Here is a 10,000-nt window from a genome sequence, read left to right on the forward strand (position 1 = left end):
GGAGCGTTCTCGCCTGACACCCGCTGATTGAAAAAGGTGCTCGGCAGATTAAATCGGTCTGGCAGGGAGAGAGAGGGAGAGTTTTTTGCTCAAAAACTGGTCGAGCAAATTCGCAGACCGGGTTGGGGCGGGGGGCGGCAGACTCTGGTGGAGCGGGCGGACGGGCTTCATTTCAACAGCCATTGCTTAGCGCGTTGAGAGGGAGAAGCCATAACTCCAAACCCAGGGCCACATCTCTGATACCTTCCATGCCATTAGCTAGGCACACTTTATGCAAGGGTGTGTGTGTGGGGGGGGCACTTGGTTTTTCTGCAAGTGCGCTCGGCCTTAAGTGTAAGTGGCCCTCGCGGTGCGAAGAAGGAAAGGAAAAAAAAAAAAAGACGGACAGCCTACGTTCCCTTTCCCCCGGAAACTCAGCGTCGAAAATGAAGATGAAAACGACTCGGAAATGAAAAGAGAGATGTTTTTTATTTGACCCTTTTTTTTTTTCTTTTGATTTACACCCCGACGCCCGTTTGATGAGTTTTCTTCGGGGTCGGGGAGGAATGAGGAAGAAAGGTGACGGGAGGGAGTTTTTTATTTTTTATATATTTTTTTGGAATAAGTAATGATGTCTGATGGGCCTGATCAACGCAAATGAAAGGCTCGCTCCGAAGTCTCTGTAGCCGAGGGCTGTCTGAGCTGAGCCGGAGCGCCACATCTCACGCCGCCGGGCGGGGCCCCTCCGCCGACGCATCCACATCTTGCATCAATTTCTCTCCAACGATAGACCATTTGCCGTACGTCCTCGGGGAGCGTGCGATGCGTCCAAACACGAGCACAAGCGGTCTGATTGGAAGGAGGAAAACGGCACGGGGTCGCAGGCAGCGGCTACGGCGGCTCCACGAGGCGTTCCGCGCGCGACTTTTTCGACACCGCCGTCGTTCCGACCGCAGCTTACTGGGAGGAATCCTGCAAACCACGACTAATTCAGGATTGTCCGTCGTGCCAGCTGGCGCTGGGAAAACTTCAGCCCGAAATGGCTGCCACTCCGTGATCCAGTGCATGGCCTAAAGCGCCGGAAAATTTACTCAACTTCCATTGCCCCGAGCCGCCCGCCCGGCACAAAACCGCTTTTTCGAAGTGATTCAAATTTTTTTTGTGTGTGTGTGTGTGTGTGTGTGTGTGTGTGTTGTTTTTCATTGGGGAATTGCAAATTGAGTGTGCCCTTTGAAACAAAAAAACAAAAGAGAAACAAAACAAAAAAAAGGAAAACACTGAACATAAGGAAACGCAGCGTTCTTGCCGGTTAAGTCCGTAGAAATTACGGCTCCGTAAATGACAACCTGGGAACATCAGGGAAACGTGCTCACGGCGCGGCGACGGCGCGGCGTTAAGTGCCGGTCCGGATCCGTGATTTATGCACCTGGCGAGCAAACAAAAAAAACAAAACCCACAACCCCTATTGAATTTTGTCGTTGATGACTAGTACAAAATGCATCTGGATAATAATGACCGACTTTGGGATAAAGAGATGGGTGAAAAACGACAAAGGCAGCGTGCTCGGTATGAAGACCCTCCCTGAAGCCGGTGGCCGCGGTCAGGATGGGACCATTTAATCCATAGAAAACCAAAAGCATTTAGTCGTTTTGCCAGGCAAGAGTTGGGCGTCTCGATTAATCACGGTGAGAACAAAAGGAGCGATTGTTTCAATGGTTTCCTTAAATTCCTATTGATACATCATGATGTGTGTCCATACTGTGTCTCCTGATACTCAACTCTTCCACATCGCCGTGGAGCCCGAGTGCTTGTGACATGTAACAGCCAACGACATTTGTGTGTGTGTTTGTGTGTGTGTGTGTGTGTGTGTGTGTGTATGTGTGGGGTGTTTGAGGCTAACTTGTTCAGCGTTAACCTCAGTTCACTGCTGAACACTCCAAACACACACACACACACACACACACACACACACACACACACACACACACACACACACACACACACACACCCAAACCCTGACGTCTGACTGCTATTCCAAACCAGAATTTTTTTTTTTTCCCGGGCGCTCAAGCCCCTGGAGACAAGACGCAGCTCTGAAACAGGACAGGATGAAAGAGGGATTGGAGGAGGAACGAGAGAATCAAAGAGGGAAAGAGAGAGCCAGCGCCTGAGAGAGCAAGAGAGAGAGAGAGAGAGAGGAGACGGGTATACAAGGATTTGGGGTTAAAGCTTGAACAGTTTTCGGGAAAGGAGGAGAAGGGAGGGGGGGGTGGGGGGTGGGGTCCCCCCTCCCTGTCCTCAAGAAAAGTTATGTGAGAGAGGGAGAGGGAGCGGGAGGAGAAAGGCAGAGAGAGAGAGGGGGGGAGAGAGAGATATAAAAGCAATAAAAAGGAGATAGAGAGAGAGACGTTGGGCCTGTTAGCAGCAAACCTCCCAGATGTCCCACTCAAATCCTTTCAAATGGAGGAATACGCTAGCATCTGCACTCGCTCTAAAGATAACCCCCCCAACCACACACACATGCACGCACGCACGGACACACACGCAATCACACACACACACACACACACACACACACACACACACACACACACACACACACACACACACACACACACACACACACACACACTCAACCAAGCAGTACACTATCGCAACTCCCTCCAACCAGCATTTTGTATTTAAATGTGTGTGTGTGTGTGTGTGTGTGTGTGTGTCTTTCTGTGTGTGTGTGTGTGTGTGTGTGTGTGTGTGTGTGTGTGTGTGTGTGTTTGTGTGTTTTTGTGTGTGTGTGTGTGTGTTTGTGTGTATATACCTCAGTGTGTCGTTGTACCCCGCGGCCCCCACACCGCCCGCCGCGGGTGGGGGGCAGCGTATCCCGTCGACACACGCGCTCCCCTCCTCGGCCGAGGGCTCCAACATGAGTGCTCGGTTCTCGGAAAGAAGACGCCCCTTCTCTCCCTCTCTCTCTCTCTCTCTCTCTCGCTCTCTATTTTCTCACCCTTTCTCTGTTGTCCTCCCTACCCGTCCTGTGTTTTCTTCCTCTCGTTCCTTCCTCCCTTGTGTTTTTTTTATTTTTTTATTGCTTCCTGCCTTATTTCTCGCTGTTGTTTTTCTTCTGCCTCCTTTCTCCGTTGTGTGTGTTTTTTTCTTTTCTTTTTGCTTCCCCCGTCTCTCTCTCTCTCTCCTTGTTCCTCTCAGCCTCTCTCGTTGTTCGCTTTTTTCTCTCGCACAGAGAAATACGCCCCCCCCCCCGCACACACACACTCTCTCTCTCTCTCACTCTCTCTCCTCCTCTCTGGTGGAGCAGCAGAGTCCCTGCCGGCTTGCCGAGCTGAAGTAATCCCCTGTGACAGCTCAGCTCATGTTGTTGTGTTGTGGGCCTATTTCAGTCTAATACTACGGCTTTGGAGCGGCCCGGCCCGGTCCGGATCTGCTCGGCACAGCCTGCTTAGACGGGCTTGAACAGGCCCCCGGCCCCGTCCAACATGGCAGAGCACCCATCATCCACTATCGATTCCCATCGATTCTCTCTCGCCATGGCTTGTTTCGCAGCGCAGCTTTTCCAGCCCGTGAAAGCATGTCCACCATGTTTGGGGTTTAGCGCCCCATCCAGAGGATCGTGCCCAGGAAAAGAGGCCCCCCCCCTCACCCAATCCCACCCCCTTGATCTGGATCCAGATCCAGATCCGGCTCCAGCCCCACTAGCTACATATCACGGTGCCTGGCACCGGCCGGCGCCGCTCCACTCTGATATCCTCCTCGCTGGAGACCAGCGGGGCAGAAGACACATAGGCAGGCGCGGGGAGGCTGCTTATTAAAAATTCATCTCTCTGTTTATTATGATTTATGCGTGTTTCACGGAGCCAAGGAAGAGGGGAAAAAAAGAGAGGAGAGAAAAGAGGGGAAACAGCTTCATTAGTGCATATTGTGTGCGTGTGTGTGTGTGTGTGTGTGTGTGCGCGCGTGTGTGTGCGCGCGCGCGTGTACCAGCGTGTGTTCTGTAAGCATATGATAGTGCGCTGGTTGTTTAAGTGTCTGTGTGTTTTGGCTGCGTACGCGTGTGCGTGTGCGTCCAGGGAGGGAGTGGATTGCCGGCGGGTGGGGGATAGTAAAAATTATGGATCGTACGTCAGCTTCATTAGAATGGTTTGCCGTGTGGGGGCAAAATCGTTTGTCACCCCCGCCCGCCCCCCGCCCAGAGGGAAAACAACAACAACAACAACAACAACAACAACAACAACAACGACGACAACAACAAATAAGCACCTGCAATTCGCCGGAAAAAAGACCCAAAAACAACTCATGAACATCCAAAAAACCATTACTTCACTCACTCTTGCGTGCCGTTAAAATGAAAAAGCAGATTTTTACCCACTTTGAACTAAATTACCGATTTTCGCTCCGTCCTGAGTGGGTTTGTCGTCTCGTTCTGTGGGCAAAAGTAGCTGAGATAGGAGGAGGGCGGGGAGCGCCCCCACCCCGAGCTCGGACCCTCGTCGCCCCGTCTCGAAATCCTTCCGAGCTTTAAACCAAGCGGACGTTGGCGGGCGCCCACTCGGATGCGAGTACGCCGCGAGTATTTCAGTCACCGCTGCGGCGGCGACTCCGAGACACGGGCGGGATAATCCCTCCAGCCTAACACAATACGGTCACAAAACTGCTGTGAGCACGACGTGTAGCGATCTCAAGCGGCATGAAAACATCGACTACCTTAATCGACTGGATCGATCCATGAGCGCCTAACCACGCGGAGTGGCAGAACCTCTTGCACGACGAGGACTTCTATCACTCGCCGAATGAGAACTCGTCACTTTACGACGGCGGCAAGATAGGAAGCAGATAGGTGCGCCACAACACGACTGTGGTGTGGGGGTGGTGTGGTTTGAGCAGCCACGCCTGCCCTGGGTCTGGATAATTGGGGACCCAGGATCCGAGTGGCTGCATATCTTTTGATCGTTGGTTTGTCCCATGAGCAACAGGTGACTCCCTCCCCACACTCACCGAAGAGAGGAGCCCTTGTCACGACACGTGTCCATCTGCTCCGGGCTTGTTCCACCTAGCCCACTCTCTACAATAAACTGGTGTGTTTTCTACCCCTTCGTCTGTGTCTTTGCGCCGGAGGTCCCTGAACACAGCACTTGGGTGGCGCGTGGTGGGCGAAACTGCCACAGTGACGTTAGATGGACACAGTCATATCTCCCGTATAGAAAGATACCCCAGGCACCCAACGCCGGCGCACAAAGACTAAAATAAAGGAGAGGCGATGAATGACTCACGATTGGAGGAGTTGAAGTAGACATGCTATTGATGGTAACATGAATAAATTAACTGTCATACCACAAGTAGTGCCTCGCAGCCTCCCCCAACTGAAATTGACTGACCTTGAAGCGTTTAGGGTGGTTACAATAAGTTTTGAAATAAAATGTTTAAATTGCTTAATTTGAAAAATTATTCATTTTTGGGGGGTTGGCGTAAAAGAGTCATGCCCCCAGACGACCGTCCCCTTGGATGAGGGTGGGTTCTGGGCCGGCTCGCCTTGGATGTCAATGTGACAGTTAATCTGACCACACACACACACACACACACACACACACACACACACACACACACTGGCCATGATGTCCCATTTGCTGAATGAGAATATCTTGATCAGTCTCAGAAACACATGGTTCATCCACATCAACAACAACAGATGCAAACTGTGGTCACAATTTGGGATGCAAGGACTCACTCTCGCCGAAGGTCCCTTCTCTCTCTCTCTCTCTCTCTCTCTCTCTCTCTCTCTCTCTCTCCCATTCTCTCTCTTTCTCTCTCTAACCCAATCTGACAGGGAAAGGTCAATGCCTATTGGCTACAACGGGAAGGCCAGCGAGTGATGTAAAGTGGTTGTCATGGTTATGTTTCGGGCTCGGTGAGGACGGCACTCTTTGTGTGCGGCGGGCCTCGAGGCCGAAGCCCGGACCATAGTACCTGACTGAGATCACAAGACCCTGGCTCCGCTCCTTCTCCAGCTACACCGCCTCCTCCCCGTGCGTGGATTCTTTGACAGATCTGATGCATCTCAGAATCAGAATCAGTCAGTCAGTGTCAATTTATTTAACCTGGTACATGCGCATATACAAGGCATTTGTCCTGGTAGGGTTTGTTGAGTTAGGATAAAAAAAAAAAGAGAGAGATAGAGTTCCGATAAAAATGGAGAAAATGTTTTAATAAAATAGAATAAAAAAGTGGAGTAAAAATGAAATTAAATAAAAATTCAATTAATTAAAATATCTGATATATAAAAATTATATATATATATATATATATATATATATATATATATAAATATTTTGTTTTTTTAATATTTATATATTTATATAAATATATATACAAATAGCCAGATTTTAAAACATAAATAGTCAGATATTTGAAATTAAATAAAAAATACAATACAACTATATAAAAAAATATATGAGATGTGATACTGCACAGGATAAAAAATTGTTGGGTGGGTTATATGGGGTATAAATTATCGATATGAATCATTATTAATTAACTTAAAGATAGAGCGAGAGAGAGGGAGAGAGAGAGACAAAGTACAGAGGGATGATGGAGGGAGAGAGGGACCCAAATGCAGCCCCGCTATGTCTGCCAGACAGCATTCTTCAGAGCCTGACTTCCCATTAATAAAAGAGGGATTACGAAAGCCTGCACACTTCTCCCCTCTCTCCTCCTCTCTCTCCTTTTCTGTTCTCCGCTTTCCCCCTGTGCCCCCATTTTCTTTCTATTCTTTTTTCTCCTAATCTCTCCAGGCCCTTGTCCAACCGTGAGGAGGAGAGCAAGGGTATAGTTCCGCAACCACCCACCCCTGCCCCCTCCTTCCGCCCACCACCATTCTCCTCAGCACTCCGTCCTCCCATTCAAGAAAAAAAGTTTCTCTCTCTCTCTCTCTCTCTCTCTCGCTCTCTCTCTCTCTCTCTCTCTCTCAGCCACCTTCCCTCTCGTCTGTCTCTGGTCTAGTTTAGTCTTCTTCTCCATTCATCTCTCTCTCTCTCTCTCTCCCTCTCTCTCTCTCTCACACACACACACACTCTCTCTCTTTCTGCACCAAAAAAGATAAATAACAGATAAATTATTTAGAGAGAGAGAGACAGAGAGAGCGGGAAAGCTTGACTCTGCGATTTTTTGAAAGGAGAAAAGGGTGTGTGTGTGTGTGTGGGGGGGGGGGGCTGGGGCGGTGGAGGTGGAGGTGGAGGTGGAGGTGGCGTGTGTGTCTGGGGCGTGTGGGGATAAAATTTGCATTACATAAAAGATTCTGCAATCAACGGCCAACCTGAAGGATTTATCTCTTCTTTCTCTCCCATGCGAGCGGGCGGGCGAGCGAGGGGGGTGGGGGTTATTCTCATATTTATTTATTTATTTATTTATTCATTTTTCACGCCCCCCGTCACCTACGCCCTTCTTCCCCTCCATCCAGCCGTCCACGGCGGCGTGGCCGCTGCTGCATTGATGTCGCCCTCCGTGACAATGTCATTAGAGGGGGGAAGGGGGCGGGGGGCGGGGGTGAGGGAGGAGAAGGTAAACAAATAAACCAACAATGCCGAGGCCCAAAGGGGAGATAAAACTCCCTTGTTGTTCTTGTTCTTCCCCCTTCCTCTCGCTCGCGCTCTCTCTCTCTCACTCTCTATCTCTCCTCTCTCTTATCAAAGCCAAGGACACTCGACCCGGGCTTTAAAGAACAAAGCGCGAGATGCTGCGTAATCAATCCCCCCCCGCCCCCAGGTGGTGGAATGTGGGGGAGAGGGGGGAGTCACCCCGTGGGGGAGAAGCTTAAGTTTTTACGGACCCCCTGCACCCAGGGATTGCAGGCCAATTAAGATTGGAAAATGGGATGACATTCACACCGGGTGAGACGCGAGCGATTGCACTTACGGCCACACGCGCACACACACACACACACACACACACACACCCACCCACCCACCCACACACACACACACATACACACACACACACACAGCAATGATGGTATGGATGCATACATGTGCATCGGCGCATCAGTGGACACACACACAAACACAGACACGCACACACACACACACACACACAAACACAGACACGCACAGAGTGGCGTGAGTGGTCCTATTCCATTTGCAGAGGTTAGCTCAGGGAGAATTAATTTGTCACCTTCCATTAGGGGGCGGAGGGGGGGGGCGGGGGGGGGGGGGGGGGCTTGCCACAGGCTTGTCAATTACCTCTGAACAAAAAGCAAAAAGCAAAAAAAAAAATCCCAAATCAAACAAACAAGCAAATACCCAAACTGTCAGCGGCTGCACGCACGTGCTCCGAACAGGAAGCTACAGCAGAAGCGAGTGAGCGGCTGAGTGACAACAGCTCATCAGAGATGATTCAGCACATATATATATATATGGTGTGTATATATATATATATATGTTAGGGATGCACCGATCCATGACTGATATCGGATACCGGTTCCATACTGACTCAAAGAGCTGGATTGGGTAACAATGGCCGGGCCGATCGATGGGGCCGATCTATTCAATTCAATTTCATGTTGTTTTTTTTTTACGGTATATCGATATTCTGGACTAGATATATGATGACGCGATACGGTTTCTATCAATAAAGTTTGATGTTGTGTTCAATTATATAACCCGTTTCTTCCGTAAAGCCGTACCAGCGTTCGCATCCTCACTCTCTCCGTGTAACCCCGCCAATGCGAGGGAGAGTCGCCTGAGAAAAGCACGGGTCGCAGCCTGCCTTTTTGGTTTGGCTTGTTTTAAAAGATATGATCGCTTGTGATGAAAATCTCACAAGCTACTTTGATTATTTACATGTATGGTCGCAGTTTTCCTCAATGCACAGGCTCATTCAGCCACGGAGCCGAATGAAAAATAAAAGTGAACACCAGCTCTGTTCGCACCAGGGTGCCGTGCTGGGTAAAGTCCAGGTAATGTCCGGTCCAAATAATTCAGACATTTGCGTTCACACATACAGCTCCTCTGGGGAACGTCCAGATATTTTCAGGGTTTGTCGTGCATGTGTCTCCAGTTACTTGTTTGTACTACTTTTGTGAATTGTGATTTTGTTTATCAATTTTGTTTGCACTTGGATGTGATTTAATTGTGTTTAATTAATGTTTACATAATTGTTCTCATTTGAAGAAGTTTTATTGTTTTAAACCGGGATTTTAATTCCTGGCCCATTTTATTGCTGGTTTTTTGTAATTCCTGTCAATTTTGAAGATTTTTTTTCAACAAGTTGCCGGTATGACACTCTTAGCCCGGAAAACAATGAGAAAAGAGTGATAGCAATAAGGATCCAGCCCTACATGCTAGACCACTAATAATAATAATAATAATAATAATAATAATAATAATAACAATAAATATAGCTGCAGGCAGCAATACGTGCAGGGTAGTTGGCCCTTCATTAAAGCTCAATGGATGTATGTGCTTTGGCTCTCTGTTCCAGTTTGTTCGTAGTTACAGTGTAGTTCTATGATTGGGCGGTGTTTGTAGCTGTAGGTGGTTTTCCTACGCCGCAACTAACGACGGTTATCATTCTGAAGAAGGCCTGCACGAATATGGACGAATATGAACAATTTTTTCGTCAATATTGTGAGCATGATTATTTCTCACAATTATTAATCCATTTTGGGGAACAGAATTCTTTTGACACTTTGTAAATCAACACAAAATTGCCTTCATACTTATAATGGCTATAAATAAATAAACTAAGGTAAGTGGTTTAACTGACTTCAATTGTAGAGGCTCTGTAATGAACTCAATTGGGCGTAGTGGGCTACACCGAAAACAAATACAAAATATTTCAAAACACATACACAATAAATACACGTTTCTTGTATTATGTAATTGCTTATGGTTATTGTTACCAGTAATTATAATTCAGGGAGACTGTAAACATTGATTTCTCTGGAAAGTCTATAAATTCCGACAGTGATGTTATTGGGTTTTTGAGATACTTTTGTAGAGCTAACTCTGGTGCATGTCAG

At 48.3% G+C, this 10,000-nt stretch overlaps 1 protein-coding gene across 4 annotated transcripts in view; it reads right to left on the reverse strand.

Moving 5' to 3' along the window:
* The window catches only part of celf2 (cugbp, Elav-like family member 2), a 159,325-nt gene that overhangs the window by 106,246 nt on the left and 43,079 nt on the right, over positions 1–10,000 (reverse strand). For 3 of the 4 annotated variants that reach the window (XM_080022486.1, XM_080022488.1, XM_080022485.1), the window contains exon 1: positions 2,795–3,106. The exons of the other annotated variant lie outside the window; for it this stretch is intronic. In XM_080022486.1, coding sequence (XP_079878612.1) covers positions 2,795–2,901 — 107 coding nt within the window. In that variant the 5' untranslated portion in view covers positions 2,902–3,106. Of the gene's footprint in view, positions 1–2,794; positions 3,107–10,000 lie in introns of those variants that run through there. 4 annotated transcript variants of the gene reach the window in all.

Source organism: Zeus faber (genome assembly GCF_960531495.2).
Source record: "Zeus faber genome assembly, chromosome: 21".
NCBI lineage: Eukaryota > Metazoa > Chordata > Actinopteri > Zeiformes > Zeidae > Zeus > Zeus faber.